The sequence below is a fragment of the Plodia interpunctella genome, chromosome 19, assembly GCF_027563975.2.
Source record: "Plodia interpunctella isolate USDA-ARS_2022_Savannah chromosome 19, ilPloInte3.2, whole genome shotgun sequence".
NCBI lineage: Eukaryota > Metazoa > Arthropoda > Insecta > Lepidoptera > Pyralidae > Plodia > Plodia interpunctella.
In genome coordinates, this window is record NC_071312.1 from 5,314,155 (window position 1) to 5,335,430 (window position 21,276).

Below are 21,276 nucleotides of genomic sequence, written 5' to 3' on the forward strand. Positions count from 1 at the left end.
ACAACCGTAAACTTTAATGAAGACATGTGATTAAAATAAGTTAAATATTTTCTCAAAGCCAATCTCCGTGGGAATGGGCCATATTTTGCTTTCGTGAGAGGTGAGTTCCGATTGTCTCATTGTTTTCATTGTCGCGTGTCACTTGTTATTTTTATGACAACTTATTTTGTATTTTTTTAGGTTAAAATGTTTGGCAATTGATAGACTTTTCATTTACCTATTAACTAGCTGTGTTGTGTCGCTACTAGGACTCTTTGGAAATTTCAAAGTGCTTTCCCACCACAGATATATAAATATTTTCCCACGTAAGTTGACATATTTTTGTGAGTCTTCTTAATAATATTATCGTATCTACCTCTTGGTTTTCTAAATGAAAACAAATCGCATGGACATAGTACATTAATATGTATTCAGGAATATAGTGAAGATTGTACATTAATATGTATAGGAATATAGAATCGTATCAGATCACTATCAGATTTAACTAATCAGAATAAAAAATGCAAAAAAGACACCGGACTTTAGGTAATCTTATCAGTTTTACTATTGCTAGTCAACAAACAAATGGTATTTAAAATTCAGTAGGTACGGTAATTAGAGATTGCTGGACATCGATACGATGGCTGCGCGTGCGTCGGACGTACGTGCGTTGTTGTAATTGTTCAAATTATTGCGAACATAACATTAATTAAGGCTTAAGTTGCAATTATGTTTTGTACGTCCCAGTTGCATGAGTGCAGTTCTCTCAAAAAACTAATGTTCATATCTAGTAGAAGCATCTATATATACGTGAACTAGGTATACGTACCTATATTAAACCACATAAAACTACGGATTTCTATAATTCCTCTACTTAGCGTAAGAAATTTTAATATTATCCTACTTATAAATACGAAAGTCGATCAACCAAATTACCTAACGAATAGACTTCGATGAAAGAACCCTTGAATACCAAGGTACTTTATAACCTACCCTAAATTCCTACGAGAGCGAAGCCTCGGGGCGCAGCTGGTAACTTCTAAGGCAGCGAAATACTTTAATGTGTTAGTATATCATATTTCACAATATGGATTGAAATTTTTTAACGTGACATCGGCAATGCAAACATAATCAGTGGCCGTCTTGCTGCTGCTGGTACCCCACGTCATAGTCAGAGTGTAGCGAGGCATGCCGTTCTGCACACCATTTCAAGTCGCACCAAACAGTTCCGTTTAGATGTTAGATCACCGGTCAATTTCGGGTCCGATTTTAGGAATAATTATAATGTGCTCCTTGTATATCAGCAACAGTTAAGTTCATCATTAGTGAATTTTTAATAAAATAAAATGTTTGGGAGTATGTAGTTACATAGTTCGAATAGCACATGGAAAATATGCTATTTGAGTCGGTGGTATTGGGATTGGTGCGCAGAACGGCATACCTCGTCTCGGCGTGTAACTGTACTCTAATTGACATGTTTAGCGGCGAACTGTGACCGACACGAGACCTCACACGAGCGCTGTAGAACGTGTCGAACTATTCACATGTGCTTGGCAAAAATGCCGGGTGTCGAATTGGTGTTTTATATTTTTTAATTGTGAATTGGATCTACGTTTACTCATGGAAGTAATACCTAGGTATTTTTACAGATGTTTGTTTAGGGTACCCCGGTGTAGGTAAGTATATGTCGCAGCGACAGCCAAATTGTAGAATAGGTACGCTGATTTATAAACCAACGCGCCAAATTGAAAAATAGTGCCATTTTGTAAAACGGCTATCTTACGTTCACCTGCATTGAGGTATACACGATTTTTAGTTAGGTATACTGACCCGGATAAGTTAAAACTGGAACTTAATTTTTATTCCCCATTTTAAATAGCTCGTAGCTAGTTTATATACATATATCAATATTAAATTACCGATAAATTAGTTAGGGCACAAATAGGGTTTGACCATGCCGTTTTTTTTTTTGCTTCGTCTTGGCAGAAGGGGTAAATGTGAGGCAAATCTAACACTAAACAGTGTAATATACATATAGTAGGAAAGCGGGCGTAAGGAAGTAACCGGGAAATCGCACAATTGATAAAGTATGATGATGACAAGATGGAATCTAAAATTGTCCAAAATGATAATGCTGATCTTTTATGAGATAAAATTTGATAGGTAGCCAAGCCATATGGCATGTGTAGCTTTCCGTAAGAGCCGCGCGTGTACGATGACGGATCTAAGAACTAAAGCGGCCATTTAAATTTCACTCACAACAAACCTCGTGTTGAAGTTGGCAAGTGAATCATCATGAGAACTGGATCTTTCCTCAAAGTGAGTGGACGTGTAGACATTCGCTGCTCGGTGAAAGTTATAGACTGAAGCGACTGGACTCGATAATACTTAGATGCATCTTATCTAGCATCTAACACACTTTTGTTTCATATTTATATAGAAACAAAATGAATGAACTGCTGCTGTGGAAGCCCAAAGAAGGTCTTGTCTTGACATACAGAACATTATCTTTTCGAAACTTGACATCGTGAAAAATTTTGTCGTGTTATTTCATAGTGTCATTTTAAGTTCGAATCTTTTATTTTTACTAAAATTTATATATCTTAGTGACGCTTATCTCTCAAGACTTGTGTCGGTTATGCTGTTCAGTATTCAGCACTCGTGCGCAGACCGCTAACCGATAGCCCAAACATTTCCGCTGTTAATTGTCGTTTATTCTGATTGATTTGATGGGACATTAAGACAGCTGTTTGGGCTGGCGTCAATGCAGTCGTGACAGGAGCGGTTGCTAAGTTAGGACTCGGCACGATCTAGTTGATGAATGTCTTTCAAAATGAATTCTTAATCTGATAGTGTAAAAATGTTGATTACTATGCATGAAATCATATCAAATGTACTATTACATCAATGTATAGGCGAAGACAGTTAACACTAACTGAGCTGTAGTAGTAACTGGGTGGTTTAGTTGACTGGTGTTATGTACTATTGGTACACATAACCACATTTTAACTTAGTACTGTCTAGGACTGTAGGTCTGAGAACGTTTGCTTGATTTTCTGAGATTCACGTTTTCGAGAAAATTCAGCATGGAGTTTGAAGCCACTGGACTGTTTTAATTATTATTTAATTACTAATAAAACAAAAAGATAGTGACATAAAGGCCGCTCTACGTCAGGGAGGCGCCATAGTCAAACAGGTCACCTCATCAGCGCACTCATTCGTGAAGCACAGTTTCCAGATCAATAGTTCGCTGAAATTAAATTGGGGCCTTGTTCTGAAGTTGTCTTAGTTATTGTAGGCCTGATAACCTCCCGAATTTAATTGTATTTCTACCTTCACGCATTTCATTGTATTTCTACCTTCATTACAGTCCAGTATTTCTTAATTAAATACCTATACTGGATGTTGGCCATCAGCTCCTTTTTTAGTTCTCATAAACCTAGTCTGAATTCGACTGTTTTGATCCACACTTTAAAAAATACTTTCTACACTTTCTACATTAGATTTCTTATAAGAATTTAAGAATTATAAACGGTAGTCTTTACCCAAAACGAAATGCTTTAGTAACCTAACTAGTTAAAACAGTTTTTATAACGTAGCAAACCATGACACACTTATACAACACGTAGAAAATGTAATTTCACCGATAGCCATCGTATGGGTATTACATTTTCTCGATAAAAATCTTCACCCATGCATGTATGTATATTTATGAACACTAACTATAAGTAGGGGATTATAATAAATGAGAAAAAGGTTTATTTTTTACATTTTATTGCGAATAATAATGAAGTGTTGTTGGTCGTCGGTTACTTGACACTGTGCGGCTGTGATGGAAAAGGTAAGTAGATACTTTACCAATCTGAATAATTTTAATTAATTTTCATAGAATATCACTTGCTTCTTACGAAGGAAGAGGCGACACTGGACAACTGGGAATACGCAGAGATGAGAGAGACAGATATTGTAAATTATCAAGACAACATTATGAAGACGCGGAGACGATAATAGGACAAGATAATATTATGAAGACGCGGAGCGGGCATTGAGATAAACAGGGGTTGAAGCGGAATTTCAATAGAATTAGCATCTTACGGGTTGTTATTTTCAACCTCATTAAACAAGCCAAACGAGCATATTTTCCACCTCGTGCCCCTCGGCCATTCGTCACCCGACGACATTTACAAAGTGGTGTAATGTTTTTGTGCCATTGATCATCATAGACCGCCTGCAAACGCGTCACTTCCGGTTGGAAGATGACATTCCGTGGATATCTGCTGAGTCTATTAGCAATCTATTTCTGATATTTCGTAAACGATTTTCGATTAAATTACAGATTTTTTTATATGTAGAAAATACGAGACGACACATATCTATTTTTTGGAAAAATATTCTGTTTGACGTCACTTCCGCAGCGAAAAAAGTATATTCTATAAATTTGTTTATTTGAGATATTGCCAAGAGTTTAACCGTAGAACCACATGCTAGTTTCACCGTATGCAAATGTGTCGTACGGTTAAAAATCATTTACGATCGTTTTTCGTCACGGCACTTGTCCTAAGAGACCTTAGCCTGAAATTAAAAAATTCGGTGTCAGTAACCAAGAAACACTTCTGAAATTTTTGCATTCTAAATTCATGATGACCTTTTTTATTTATTCAGATTATTCCTAGCTTAATTTACATTCTGCATATAAGTAGGTATCGTATAGGTAAAGGTTAAATTAACTCGAATTCGTTCGTAATATAAATATCAATTAAACAAATGGATCATGAAAAGTTAAAGAAACGTACAAATAAAAATAAAAACCTTTAATATGTCTATGTCTGATATTATAATGAATTTTAAAGTAGGTAGGCACCTATTAAGTAACTGGTATTTTACAACATAAGCAGGAATCACGAAAATTATCGGAAATAGCACATTACACGTAAATACATCGCCCAATGAGTTCAGAACCCTATATCCTCAACTACTGGCTCAATTTCTTTAAGAAATCTTAATGATGCAGAGGCCGTTTCACCCTGGGCGATCTCGAGCGGCATTTAAAAAGTGCTAGTTCAGGTGAGGGTGCATGCCAGAGAATGGCGAGGGCTCGACGAGAGGTGTAGAATGACGGATGTCTTTACAAGCTAGCGGAGTTGTCAGTTGAGCTTACACCGGTCGGAGGTTCCCAACATTCGATATATATATATATATATATATATATGAGGAATATTGTATAGATGACCGATGTAGTTTATACCAAATGTCTTAATTGTAACTCTAGACCCTGAAGAAATGGCTGTTATTTTGGTTAAACGTAGAAATAGCTAAACCTGTGGATCGAAAGGTTTCAGGTTCGAAGATTCGAATCATACTCATGTCACATGAGTTTGTATACCAATCTGACTCATGTATAGTAGTTTTCACCGACCACCACTTGCTTCCGGTGAATGAAAACATCGTGAGGAAACCTGCACACTGGTTGATTGTTATTAACTTGTGTGTGAATTTATGAATATTAATGCAAACCACTCCATTAATAATGCCAAGAAAGTTGTTGTTCCACATAATAACCACGACCCTCAGCCATGAGGAATACGACTATGAAGAAGAGTTTGTGTTTTAAGCAATAATAAGCAATAATCTCTCTATTCCTCTGCTATATCGAAATAAAAATAAATTATAAGAATCTTAAAAGAAATTGTTAAGTTTAAGAATACATGATTACGCGACCTCGGTGGCGCAGTGGTAAAGTGCTTGCCTCTGAACCGAGAGGTCCCGGGTTCGATCCCCGGTCGGGTCATGATGGAAAATGATATTTTTCTGATTGACCCGGGTCTTGGATGTTTATCTATATATGTATTTGTTATAAAATATAGTATCATTGAGTTAGTATCCCATAACACAAGTCTCGAACTTACTTTGGGGCTAGCTCAATCTGTGTGATTTGTCATAATATATTTATTTATTACTTTTTAAAGTAATCTTGTTATCAAAGTACTTAAAAACTAAGACAAAGGTAAATCAAATTCAAGACACTCGTAATTCAAGTTAAACAGTTTCAGAGCCACTGGCCTGTAAGCGATAACATATAGTTCGTGCGAAAGATAAGTGTCACCTCCCCCTAGCTGCATTTTTTCTAATTTTTTACACCCCGAATTAAAACGTTACCGGGGTGGCAAAAAAACCGTGTATCCAATGTCTAACGTTTTTTTTTTAATTCCACGTGGGACGTTCAGAAATAGCGCAAACGTGTGTTTCATTACGTGACGATTTTGTTATGACGGAAATTATTTATGAACTTCTTTACTGTTTTTTTTTTGGAGTTATTTACGGATCTATACAGGAAAGAGCTATTAATCCTAATCTGAAGTAATTATTTTGAAAGATGTAGTTTTACAAATGCAACTTACTTGATACAATAGTAACTATTTTTAATTATTAAACCCCCTTAGGTACATATAAATCTGATATTTTAGTCGCTACCATTTACTTAGTTCGTTCATTATTATTTTATTAAAATGACTATGAACGAAATCGCGGACATGAGAGCAGTATGACCTAAAAGGAAATGTAAATGAACTATGTGGGGCAGAGACTGACTGCCTACAGCAGACCAATTTGTTATCGCGTCATTGATAAGGCTTCATAAAATTGCGCGAGAATTGTGAGCTCGTCGCGACATGGATGTACGTTACTCGTATTATGGGATCTCTGAATTGGCTAAATGAGGACCTCCTCACTGTTACTTAATTTTTTGGTTCCTAATTACCAAAAATCAACCAACTTGGTTGATAATAATATCAACTGAGGTATGGTATGAAAGTATTGTTCATACCTGAATATAAAATAGTAAAAAAGTAAACTTGTTACATATTTTACAATTTAAAAATCGAATAGGTACGTTTAAAAAACAAAAATAACGGAAGTGGAACGAATTCTGCGGTGAATAATTTCGGAGAGATGAAAGACATATCCGTCCCTTATACTTCCAGGGCCTGCAATGGGGTGCGAAAAATAAGTGATGATTTATTTGGATAGTTTTTGTCGATAATAATGATCGCTGCTGACAGACGATGCCTACCGATGAAATGAAGTTTGTCTTTCACTAATTAAGTGATTTTTTAAATAAAATTAAACTGGGCCGATTTCGAAGACATTTGGCACAGAGTCTACGAAACATTCAGGAGTAACATAGGCTTTTTCTATCATATGCGAAGCCAGGACGGGACGCCAGTAGACAATAAACGGAAATAAAGCAGTCAAGCGCAGCGCGCACGTACCACACGAGGCATGGTGTATGGATTTCCCATTAAGAGCAGAACTGTTCAATATTGCAGCTGGGTATATTTAGTTGGATCAATGGCTGGACTGCAGTCGCTAATGGCTTCAGTACTGACGAGGACAAAATACTAGTGGCATATTTTTATTTATTTTCAAAATTATAAATCATCATCAACTCAGTCGATGGAACTCTGACATACATTATCAGAGTTCCATCGACTAGTTAACTACGTTATTCTTTATTTATATTATTTAAATCATAATCATCAGAAGTGGAGTTCTGACAATTCATCAGGGCGCGTTTATTTATTTCGCCAATCAGATATAAATTTCGTCTATTTCTTTAAAAATAATTCGTCCTTTCTCTAGAGAGGGCAGAAAAATAAAAATTATGAAAATTACTTAATTTTCGACTGAATTTTTCGCGAGTTGTGTGAACTAGGCACGAGGAAAATTATCAGTTGACAAAAAAGTCATATTACAATCTTAAATAAACAGATACATAGTAATCTTGCGAATTCCTAATTTTTTATTGATCGCTTGGATGTCTATTTCACATTTTACTTAAGTTAGCATTAAAATGTAATTACATTTCTATGAATTTTCCAAAAACTTTTTTGCCTGTGTGTACTGAGCAATATTTCAGTAGTAAATTGTCTGTTCTATTGCCAGTACTGTCTCCTGGTTGTGAATAATTAATCATTTATTCAATTATACCTCTATAGCCGAGGTTTGTGTTCAAAATTCTGCTATGTAGCTAGTTTTACACAGTACACGTTCGATTAAGTTAGTAACTTAATACAAAATATAATACTATAATAGTATGAAGCATAAAATTAATGGTTTTAAAATGTGTTTATTCAATTTCACTCAAAAGACAATAACGTGTAAGTTAAATAACATTTTATATACTTATACAACATCAATCAAGTACCACACTTTAGTAGTCTATGACTGCACTGCACTTGTTTTTATATAAATAAATAATATAAGAAAAGCTGAGAGGATTATATGGGAAAAGTTGTATTTACCTTTTGAGATGAAGTCAAATTTAATATACCATCTTTCAAAATTTGCTTGCCTCTAAATACCATAGACAGGCAGTAAACTGGCCATAAACCATAAACAATGAGTGAAACCAGCGCCAGCAGCTAATTGCCCAGGGCTGGCACAGCATCAGCTCCGCCGTCCTACCACCGCTTTCACTGAGAGATAGGGTTATCACTCTGCTAAGATATTTTAAATACTGGCACTTCTTTTTTTTATCCTTTTCTACATTTTTATGCAGTTCATGTAAAGTATTCAGTGTGTTCTGTAACAAGCTAGATATTCCGACTTTTTTCCAACTTATGATATTCACATATTCATCATTTTCTTACAGCTATTGCATCATTAGAGTTGGAGAGGAAATAAAAAAAAATTGTTCCAAAACTCATTCTATCTATGGCGAATTATAAGGATCTTTTGTTTATTTATTTCTTACAGTCTCACTGGTATAACACTTTATACCGTTTGGCTAAAATAAAGGCAAGCAGACTACGATCAACGGCGTATATCGACAGTAGTCTCATACACTAAACTAGAAAGATCAATTCTTTATTGAACAGTAAGCTTTTCATATAATTTGTGACAACCCTATCCCATCTATTACGACAGTTCGGCGCCGCCCGCGCATCTACGAATTCGGAGTAGTTCACTTGTTCCTCTATATTACCAGCTTGTAAAGGTAATTGTCTACTTCAATCTGTCAACAATGGCTGAGCTATTGGCCAGTGGGTGGGCTGGGAACTGGAACACTTTCCAGCATACCTTTGAACTTATTAAACAATATTATATTATTATAAGAAGAGAAGATAAAGTAGGAAAGTGGACCCTGGGCTCCGACGGTTAACGGCTGGTCTACAATAGTTTCCTAAAGATGTTTGAAGTCCGGCAGGCGGCCGGTCATAAAACGATAGTATAATATATTAATATTGACAATTTAAAGATTTCTCCAAGTTTTATTGCCGCTGTCATCAGCGGCAATAAAACTTGGAGAACCTGTACACACAGATTAGACAGTCTGCATGTTAGCTCCTGTACCATTGTTCTACCGCACAATGTGCAGGATAGCTGTGAATTATTGAAGTGTGGTTTCGATTATCCTCAACTTAGTTGACGAAGCTATACTATTTAAAAGAAAATTTAGAAATCAAACATTACAAAGACAATAATTATTCGGAAATGAATCGTCAGCAATTTTTATTTATTCGGTAACTATACATCGAATCGAATACCGATTGTCGCAATGAGCCGCAGTCACGCGATAGGCCGAGTCTGAAAAGTTAGATTGTGAACCAATTTTATTATTCACAACACAATGTCTCCTAAACTGACGAATAAAACGAGCGATGAACTCAAAAACGCGATCCAATTTTTAATCACGAATGAAACTAGTTTTCAAAGTCTATAAATGAAAAAATATGTTTTATAGTTCGATTTTTGTACTTATCTGTTTGAATTGTATTTTTGTTTCTCAATTAAATTATATACCTCTATTTTTGTTAATCAATTTAATTATATAATTGGAATGTTATGATTAGATTTATTGGTTAGTTGCTTCTTAACTTATAGTGGCGTTTCTCATCGAAGATTGGCGATCATCATGGCTATTTTAACTTTGCAGCTAATGCACGGAAGAGCGTTCGGGTACTTGAATGAAACCAATCTCTTAGATTTTCAGCAAAGAGGTCCTTCTCTTACCGGGTTCTCATTTTTCCTGAATATTTTCTTATATTATGAGCTGAAGAATGCGGTATCTTACTTCTCCCGGGTATTTTTCTCTTAATGCGTCCGTAGTTCATATTTGTGTTCGCGGATAGGTGGGCCGTATGCCTGTTTGGTAGTATAAAAAATACAGTAAGTAGGACAAAAATAAAATCTTGCTGGCCATTTGTACTATTTTGTATTAAGCTCACAATAGATGTGGCTCTGGGTCTTTACTGAACTAAGTACATTATCGAATACTATTAACTGAATATTGTTAACTGCACTCTTCCGTAATTAGCCGCACCTGTTTCCTAAACGTAATTTCATTGATCTAAGTTTAATTATTGACTTATGTAATGGTACGAGTGGATTGATTAAAATTAAATACTTATCCAATGGCTAAAATTAAAATGGCTTAGGTGTTTGTAACGTTTGTGTAATTTAACAAGATGCAACGAGTAATATGTAGGTACCTATTGGAAAATTTAGACGAATAGAATACGTCACGACAACTGCAGTAATATATTGCACCTAATTGCCAACTAGCGGCCCGTCCCGGCTTCGCTCGAGTAAAACCATAATATAAATTATACACGCAATCCTTTCTCAGGAACATACTACCTATCTGTTCATGGAAACCGTACAAAAATGAGACAGACAGGACAGGTTGACTTCCTTTTATAATACGAGCTTATGCTCGTATTATCATAATACCATAATCGCTCGTAATACCATATCCTAATATATTATTCTTATGAATAATATATTAGGATATATTATTCTTATGGATAATATATTAGGATATGGTGTTATTCTGGGTCTAATGATGGAATACAAAGAAGATAAAATAGACATGTGAAGTGAGAGTCAGTGAAAATAACAAAATATTATGTCATTCTACTTTCGTGCCTTTGTAACACTTCAGACGATCCTAGCTAAATGATTACAGGATGACGAAACTTAACAACTAGGGACTAACTACTATTCTTACACAATCTAACCCGCGTCCTACGTTAGCGACAAAACGCTACTCGACTCAATACAACACTTGAGTCATAACGACAACATAATCAATAAGTATGTACAATTGTACAAGCTTGATACTGATGCGTCGCGCGTCGCTATGTTTGCCGCTTACCTAGGACGCTGTATAAGGCTTTCATTCTGTCGTAATGCAGCCTTCTGGGACCAAGTTTAGCTGCAATTGTTTGTAAAGGTCACGGTGTGGACGCAGATTATGATTGCGCTTATATCTTTGGATCTGCGATTATTTTGTCTAATGACATTGTTGCAATCAGGAAAACGCAATTCTTGGAGTGCATACATTAATAATTTTGCAAATTATATCTACTTCTTATGTAACAACTATAATAATATATGCTACCAAATTATGCATTATATACTATCAGGATTAATATTTTTATGTTGAAATCACCCTTTATAGATATCGAGATAGAAAATTCGTTTATTTATTTCGATAGAAAGTTACCTTACTTATATTATATATATTAAGTTACCTTACTTATACTTATAGAATAAAAGTAATCCGCGTTTTGTAGACGTATTAAAATATTTTTCCATTCGCCGAAAGCTCAATTATATTTTTCACAGAAAAAAAAAACAAATAAAAATATTAATAAATTTATTGCTATCCTACTTAACCTATCTCGTCTGCTTTATCGCTACTCTTTGACGAAGAACTCGTCTGTGAGGGGCACGCGACTGATCTGGTCGTAGGTAAACGTGTTGAAGAACCTCTGTGTGACGTTCATTGCGTAATCTATGGCGTAGTCTAGGATAGGGCCGCCAAATTCGTTCGCGAATATTTGTGAGTCTGCGTTCAATACTCGAAGGATATTTGCACCTGGAAAAAAAATTTACCAAATTAGCGCTTGCGTCGTCCCTAAACAGGATATAATATTTTCCTCTCAAAGTGTCCTGCCGACCCCCACAACTGCCTGAACACGCATAGATCATGAAAATCTTTGGCAGTGACGATGCATAAAAAGGGAGGCGCCCTTTTTCAAGTTTCCAAAATAAAAATGCTTCGGTAGACGTGCCTTTTTGTTCTGAAGTGATAACGAATATAATAATAAATAACTAAATTCTTAAAAATAAAGGATGTAATCTCTTGCTTATGACTGACAAATCATTCTAAAAATAATGGACAAATCATATAGACAGCCTTTGGGGCACAGTATAATACAGAATTTCTTTCCATCTCTAAGAAAAGGCTGTTAATCGATGTCAAAAATTTACTTAAAATTGAAGTCTACTGCCGTCTTCCACATCGCTCTTTCACTAATCTCTTGGACGCATTTTGATGGAATTTGGTACACGGGTGTTATCGGTTGGAGAAATAAAGGATCAATTTTATTTTATTAGTATATTTGTATTATTGATCTACTGAGAGAGAGTAGAGTACTGTAACCAAGGTAAGTTCCAGACTTGTATTATGAAATATGAATGAAACCCAACGATATTGTATTATTACTGAAAAGGAGCTTACTGATTTCAGGGTTCCCTTTGATGAGGTTCGTGAGGTTCATCTTGAGGTCGGTTCCGTAGTCCGCCTTGTACTTGTACGAGTTGATCTTGTAGTGCCCCTCCCCCTTCTTGTTGATGATCACCTTCTCCACTACTTCCAGGCGGATGTGCTGGTTCCCTGGAAGGCAATGGAAGATTATTAAGAAGAATGTGACGAGATTAATATACTATTAGTTAATAGCTTGTGCTCAAGCTTGTGAGGATATGTTCAAATTCCAAATTGACGACCTCTGTGGCCTCTGTGGCCATGCCGGACAGCTACACTGGACTACACTGGTCCTATGAATTGAAATTTTACAAAGTATATAAAATAGTATGAAAATAATACTTCTGTCTCTGTCGCTTTAATTTCGAACGTATCATCCTGCATGTGTTCAGTGTCATGGGACTAGTTGTAGATCTAATAGATAAATTAAATTGTTAAGAACATTTTCAAGCGTTTCCCGTTCACTTAGTTATACTTTTTTTATCAACATTATCTTCTACTTCAGCTACTTAAATACGCAACGATGTTTTTTCTTTTCCTATTGTGTATCAATTAAAATACATACGGCGATTGTTCAATCACAATTATTTATGTCTCTATTACAAAACACAATAAGACACTAGATGTTGTAAAAAAGATTATTAATAAGATTTATGTAATAACTGTGTGCATGATATGCATTTATTAATATAGTATCTAAGCGAGTGTCACCAAAAGGCATCTGACATGACTTTGTTGGGAAAATAGTCGTATGCACACTAATAAACTAAATTGTCAACCAATGCACAGGCTTCCTCACGATGTTTTCCTTCATCGGAAGCAAGTGGTTGTCCATGAAAACTACTATTCATAACGTACAAATCTTGATCTTAGCAGCGCCCTCTGTGTCCAGATTGAAGAGTAGAAGGCGACCCTTGAGACTGTACAGCCCACGGATGGTGAAGTTGCAGTGCATGTCGAAAATAAAGGTGCGGTTCTCACGACGGGACCTGGAGACAAAATTATTTTTGTTATGAAATACATGTTTTATTCCACGTCATGGTTAATCGGTGGATAGGACCAGAGTGACGTATAGAGTGACAAACAATATAAGTCTCTCTAATCTGAGCATTTTTCCCGGATCTTTCGCAACTAAAGAACGTCGCAGCCATGAGTCAGTTTTCTTATTTTGTTTTCCACTTCGTGCGGTTTTCGGCATTCTTAGCAGTTGAAATATTTTCACAATTTGACAACATAAGTATACAGATAGCAAGGAAGAGGTCTAAGAAAGAGGTGTGCGCCGATTAACTTATCGATTATTATTGTGAATATATAAATCGATCGATTTGTTAATGTACACAGAACTACTAGAAACGAAGGAAAACGTATACTTTTCTTAAACCTTCATGTTGGTATTCAAATGGAGTGACTATACTTTATTTTATTATAATTTAATTAGGTATTATAATTGTATGGTTTCTTGAATTGCTAATATTTTATAGTGATAAAATCTGATCTGCAAAATTAAAACAGTTGAGTTTACGTTTATGCAAAAAACTAATGCTGTTGCCAGTTGCCCCAAGTTTGGAACCGCATTAACTATAACTATTCCAAATTTCATCAAAATCAGTCAGTGGATCAGCTATGTAAACTTGAAATTAATATTTTATTTTTAACCTTATTTTAGGGTTCTTAAACCCTATTATTATATGTCAACCTTTTGGAAAATATTGTAGAAAACAGAAACTCGCATGAATATACTAAAATATACCACGCCTTTTTTGGGCAGATTTGTAAAAAAATACGTAGTTATATTTTTCAATCTCATGGAAATGAATATTTTATAATCATGTAGATAATTGCGAAAACAAAACAAACGCAGTTACTGCATTGCGTAAGAGTCAGACAATTTGTATTATTAGTTGTTTTAACTGGAACACATTTTGTAATTTTCGTGTCATCGTGTTAACTTGCCCGTTGTATCTAAGTATATACAAAACTTAATTGCGTTAAATAAAAGGCCATTCTCTCACTTTAGCCAACTTTTGACTTTCGGCAAATCATTTTTATTTTTTTAGGATACATCATCATCCTCTAGATTCTACGACAGTAAATTGTATGTGTGTCAAATTTTTTTGTATTATGTTAAAACAATTTTGTAATGAGACGTAAAATTTGAATAACTTGGCCCAGCTCAGAATTATATTTTCTTTATTTTTATATGAGTAATAATACGTTTGGTATGGTACCTTTCTATGGTGAATTGAGATTACCCGCCTCAAGCACACAAACTCACTAACACTTACCTCTTTATAATAATAGTATAGATATACTGATGTCGTTCTTGTTTACAATTTTACTACGAAATTAAGTAAAAATAAAAAAGATCCTAAGTTCGAGTGCGTGAGGAAGACGCCTAACCGACGTAAGACTAACGTTAACGATTGTCACGAACGTACAAGGTAAACGCAATTTACGACCTATTAAATGGTCGTTAACCCGAAATTGTTTTCTGCAGACTGCAAACAGGTCCTTTGGCATAGATTTAGTAGGTACAGCTAACAACATCAAATTACCCGATTCACGGTAAAATCGCCGCTATTACCCTAGCATAGAGATTTGTCAGGGTAACTTGACGTATAGTCCCTGTACAATAGTGCCTGTATTTGATAAGTACCTACGAACACATAATCGTGTTTAATTATAGTTCTGTCTGCGTCTGCTTTTAGTACTTTACAGGAATTCTGAACGAGTTTCTGTAGTCCTAAATAAAACCCATCGATTTGTACTAATTCATTCAGGTAAAAAATGGTTTTTGTGAAAATATAAAAAAAATATCTACTTACTCAACACACAAAAACAGTAAATACTTTTCAATAATGTACAATACGTTAACCAAATATTAACGAATGAGCGCCAATTTTGTTGTAGATTTTATTGATACCTTTTTTTTTTCTTCAAAATATATATATAATTTACTATGAATTTAATGTACAATCTGCAAATAGCCTAAATAGGTAACCTATTTCTTATTACTTCGTAGTTTAAATTGTATAAGTATATTCCTTATCCTTCTATATTCCTCAGATCTATATAACTTTCTACACGCAAGAGCAAGTAATATTTTCAGGAAACTAAAAGTGAAAGACTATTCTATAACAGACTATGTCGTGCGAAAATATTTCAAAATAAACTATCGTGGCACAAAATATGGACACTTATAAATCGCGTGAATTGCATGCGGCATAGTATAATAGTGTCCTTTGCGCAAATCCGCCGGTTACGAAACTAAACGCAGGAACCAATCCCGGCACCGACAGGAAGGTCGGCTTACCGGTTTGTCAAGTGTGGTTTTTCTATTGGACGTCACGTTACAACATTAAAATAAGAACAATAAGTTTTTTACAAAAATGACATTTTTGACACAAGCTTTTATTTTTGTCAGAGGAAACCTATTGTATTCAATGCGTAACAAAAGTTTAAAAATTTTGTTCCAAGATTTCATAAGTAAAAGCATTTGTATATATCCTAAACTTATTTTGAGAAAAAAAAAATATATATATATATACTATAACAGATATATATATCCTAAACTTATTTTTGCCTTTTTGTATATATATTTGTATATATATATATCCTAAACTTATTTTTGAAATTATGCGATAAAAGTTTTGTCAACAAGTTTTGTTCTTGGTGTTAATGAGAAAGAAAAAATGCATTTAAATGAAAGCATTGAACAGTCCTTCAAATTAATAATAATAAGTATTTTAAGTAGTAATAAGAAGTACATGATACTTTGAAAGCAGATTCTGATTTTTATAAATAAATGAATGTTACTCACGATACTTTATTCGGTATACACGACCCAAGGCCAGACAGCTTTGCATTATGGAAGGTCATCTTCAAATTGCCGGGCAGTTCTATACTAATGTTCCTGTCCATAAACAGGGGATCCAAGGGCGGAATGTCAGCTTCCGGAATGCCCTTGACAACTCCGGGTATAGCGTCCAGGGTCGCTTTGGTGAAACATTCGTCTGTCAGCTCTCCGCACGGGTGTATGTAGTCCGCTGGGAAATAAATGGCGATTATCGCACTTGTGTGATTTTGTATTTATTTCGGACTTAAAATAGGCGCATCCAAAATGTTACAGTAAAATGAACTGACTTAATAAATAATAATACCTAACCTAATATATTGCAAAGAGGTGCTCTTCTGTGAGTAAAATAATGGCGCGAAAACAATTATTATATAAGTCAAATCCATGTCGAATCAAATACTTTTTTTAAAATGTCAAAAACGATATTTATTTTAAATAACTTTTTTGACAGTGACGTCGTTTTCTTCTGTCTCTTTCTTTAGCAAAAGAAGTGACGTCACTATTGTGGAGCCAAAATTCCTATTTAAAAAATTGAAATACACGTTATTAATGAAATTTGTTGTGTTTGGTTATTTAAATTCCTTTATACATTTTGCTTTTTCTTCTAAGTAAATATAGGTATCCCGATATTATTTTGTGCAAATTATATACGTTGATAATGTAGTGCAGGACAGTTTGCGGAAATATCTTTTATTGAACCTTCTATGGTATGCTCTTTAAATGACACGTTTTACAAACAAACACAAATAGTTTACTTAACAGTTACATCATAACATTATACACTTATATAAAAATATGCATGAATATAATTGAGATTAGCAAACTGTTTACAAACATAGTTGTTTTTTGATCCGGTACCAAAAATGTTAATATAGAATAAGCGCTCCGCCCGCGACTTTGTCCGCGTTAGGTGGGTAATAAATGTAGCCTATGTTACTCCGGAAAGTCTATTTTATTTTTGTGCCAAATTCATCAAAAATAGTTCTGTACTATTCGTAATTCGTTACAAACAAAAATATATTATTTTTTCTTTATAAAATTGTTCTGGTATATGGATATTTTTTATATTAGAATAATATCAAAATATTAGTGTAATATTTGTATTAGGTATTCTACATAAGATAAATTATAATGAAAATAATATTAATACGAAAGTACTCACGTAATGGTACTAATTGGACGCTGCATTGAAATATCCCACAAAACACGACTGCGGCCAGTAAGCGGTAAGCCATATTTTTATATGATTTTCTAATAATATAAAGAATACAACACTATGTGCGGTGCATAGACAAGAGTTCTAGCGAATGAAGTTGCGCTCTCGTAACTGAGCCTTAATTTTGAGCAATCATTAAGCAAGTGCCCAAGGATTTAAGGCGCGATTCCACTGGTGCGATTTCTCACACTATTATTGAATAATATTTTAAACGAAATTGTTTTTGATAATTATTAATAGGCATGATCTATGATTTTTTAGAAACTTGTCACAGAAAATTAATCCTGTATTCTTTTTACTTTTCTCGAGGATTGTTTTCGCAGTAGGCTTCTTGTCTGGGCCCTTTCTTTGTGAGAACGAGGAGACTGCGTCGAGCCAGCACAACTCCTTCTTGAAGGTACAACAGCCTTCGCTCATCTTGTAAGTATATTCAGAAGGTTGTCAAAAATGTGTATTGCGAATTTAAAAAAAACTGAACCAAGACTATCAAATAAAGTTTAATTATTTTTCCTTGATAATATTTGATTCGATTTTCAGGAGAAGGGACTTTTGGGCTAATTATGAAAATGAAAAATGTATTAAAGTATCGGTTGTTTTTCTAATGTGAACCATAAAAAAGAGGAAAACTTTTTATTCATTTAAAATAAAAAAAAAAACAAACATATTAATAAAAGGGGAATAATTTAAACAATGTGAAAGTTATCCGATGTGAAATCACATTTCTAATATATACGCTCGATTGCTGTCAGTGTGGACTCGGCCCAAGTTTAGCAGCGACCTTTTAACCGAGTTATGTTATGGCGTCAGGCGTAAACAGTGGTTGCACGCCGGGTACCACCTGACGGCTAACAATACTCACTTTTTTCTTTTTAGCACGTGACATAAACTATAAGAGTTCTTTGTCTGCAATTTAGTAAGTTGGTACAGCTTCAGTTATTGTTCTTCTATTTTTCTCTTTCATCTGAGCGTTTGCCGGTTCCTTCCTCAACCGTTCAGCGTCGAAGCCCAGTGTCGAAATTAAATAATGCTGAATAAGCAGCATGTTTATTTATTTTTTACTGGCCGAGTGTTTTCTCGCATCCCGATTATATGTAGTAATTGTAAGTCTAAATACTAAATGAAAAAAAAAGTCTGTTTATTGAGGAATGAAGTCCGCCAAAAGCACAGATTTAAAATGTAATGTTCTAATATCTGTGGCCAAAAGAGAAATCATGAGAGATTTAGTTTATTGTGTTTAACAAATTAATAAACTAAACATTAAAATCTCATGCTCATATAGTTATGCTATGTAAGTATATTATTTATTAAGAAAATGTTTGTACAGTTTTGTAACTAGTTCTAGAACAAAAATGAAATGAGCGAACGAAACTCGACCTTAATGCATTTTGCACATATTGATACTGTCAATAAAAAACCGTCATGAAAATTCATGATCACAGTTAGCTTTTATCACCATTTAAATTCCTACTTGAATCCTAGATTTTTTGCCATTTGCAATTAGTAACCAATAAAAAGACGTACTTAAATAATAATAATTTAATTAAATTAAGTTATGTATAAGCCTAAAACCGACAGCAATGGCGCACCTTGGGAGAGGCCTATGTCCAGCAGTGGGCAGCTACAGGCTGATGATGATGATACAGATCATTACACACATAGGTGTATGTGCAATGAATGATTTGAACCTTGATTAAAAATGTATGTGATAGAAACCAACACTGCTTATTTGAGTTTCTTTCGGCATTTCTCAGCAGTGGTCGTTCTGAAATGCTATTAATTTGTAGATTTTTGAGAAATTACTATGTAATATACAATTTGCCTCTTAATATCTATTTCCTGATTTGATTTGTATTTTTATCTTGTTGTTACGAGTTACATAGTTGTAATGTTATTATTACCTTCAACTCGGCGCTAATTTCATGATAAAGTACGTATTGTACTAGCAATACTTATGCGACCCAGGTGGAAGAGGCAAACCCAAGAAATGCTAGCTTGATGTCGTCAAGGATGCGTGCAATGTTCCGACGGTTGGGGATCACGGCTGTAGCCCACACTAAAGTAAAAATAACATCAACCCGATATTTTTTTGACGTAACTTAAAGAAAACTATAGTACACTGTCACATTTATAAAATTAGTATAATAACTTCAACTATTTTTTTATATTACATTATATATAGACCTAGTAGACTTATGGAATTGTAAGTATTACAAGATCATACAAGTCTAAATTTATAAGAAGTTGCTATATATAACATTCTAGATATATTATTACAAAACCAGTGTTACATAAACGCTAGTTTGCGCTTAAATTACATAATATGGTACGTTAGTGTGCGTGGGTGATTGATTAGCCAATGCATAAGTCCAATTACTTTAGATGTTCCAAATAATATTCCTGAGTGTTTGTTAACGATTAAAAATAGCAAATAGAGTTTATCATCATCATAATCTGCTGGCCATAGGCCTCTACCAAAGACTTCCACAATGGATCGATTGAAATTGAAAGTTAATACATTCGCGTCGACATCTATGTTCAAGTTCAGCGATAGTGTGAAACGCATGAGCATTCTCCGCAAACACCACATTTCGAACGCGTCAATGCGTGCGCGTGGTCTTCTTTCATGGAAATATTCCTGTTTGCCCAGATGCGTGTACGTAGTTGTAACATAGACGCATACACACTATAGATGAAGTCTAAAATATTTAGTCAATTTAAGGACAGGATTTTATGGAAATTCGGAACTGCCAAACCGGTCGTACTTGTGCCACATAGCTACCGGAAAATAACCCTGTTAAGTGCAGTACTTATTGAAATAACTACTAAAAAAAACCAAAACTTTATTTCGAATTTGGATATTAGATTAGACAGTCATATGGTTCACTTAAGTGAAGAAGTTTTTTCTGTTGTTTCCTGCCAGTATTTTCCCATTTTCGAGACTATTTTCTAGTTGGGTTTGCGCCCGTTTTTTGGAAAGACGCTGGAAAAATATTGGGCGTAAACCCATCACTAATTCTGAACCTTACACGAAATTAGTTTGAGGCTATTACAGAATAATTGGATAAATGTGTCTGCAGTTCTGCCCTTAATTTAATACATCGCAGTTATAACGTACGGTGTCTCCATAGAATAGGGCACTGCATGTCCTTCTGTGGATTTCGTATGTGAGGACTAAGGGACCACAGTCTTCGAAGTTGATAGGTAACAATAGCATTCTTAAAAAGGGTTGACGACTTGACGTTATTCAGGCTGGCAGTTATAAAAACTCGGCCGTCGAAATAAAAAATATACAAGGCCTAGGCCGTATAGGCGCCACAGCCGTGGATGAAACAGGGAACAGGTAGGGACAACAGTGAGCCACCGGCACTGGTACTTGAAGGTCGCTGAGGTTCTAGCCTATAATTACACAGTCTATTTCACCTTTCCCTCCGAAAATCTATACATATAAATATCTTTTCCCTCTTCCAGTTACAGTATATAACGTAAATTAGTTATTTATGTTATATATTGTAACTGGAAAAGGGAAAAGATATTTTCTAAGAAATTAGCTACAAACGCAATCACCGTGAGAAAGTAACTGTCATGGTTGATCAGTTTTGACCACTGTGTGCGGATAAGGAACCAAATAATATAATTGTCACGGATTTTATTTTCTTAATAATTATATATAAAAGT

The 21,276-nt window shown here is 34.7% G+C and overlaps 1 protein-coding gene across 1 annotated transcript; it reads right to left on the reverse strand.

Moving 5' to 3' along the window:
• Nucleotides 1–11,623: 11,623 nt before the first annotated feature.
• LOC128678382 (uncharacterized) lies at nucleotides 11,624–17,722 on the reverse strand. Its single transcript, XM_053759878.2, has 5 exons — nucleotides 17,548–17,722; nucleotides 16,350–16,575; nucleotides 13,388–13,518; nucleotides 12,506–12,661; nucleotides 11,624–11,860 (listed from the first exon to the last, which is right to left on the reverse strand). Exons 1-5 carry the CDS (start codon nucleotides 17,618–17,620, stop codon nucleotides 11,679–11,681), a joined length of 768 nt encoding a protein of 255 aa, XP_053615853.1. The 5' UTR covers nucleotides 17,621–17,722; the 3' UTR covers nucleotides 11,624–11,678.
• Nucleotides 17,723–21,276: the final 3,554 nt, after the last annotated feature.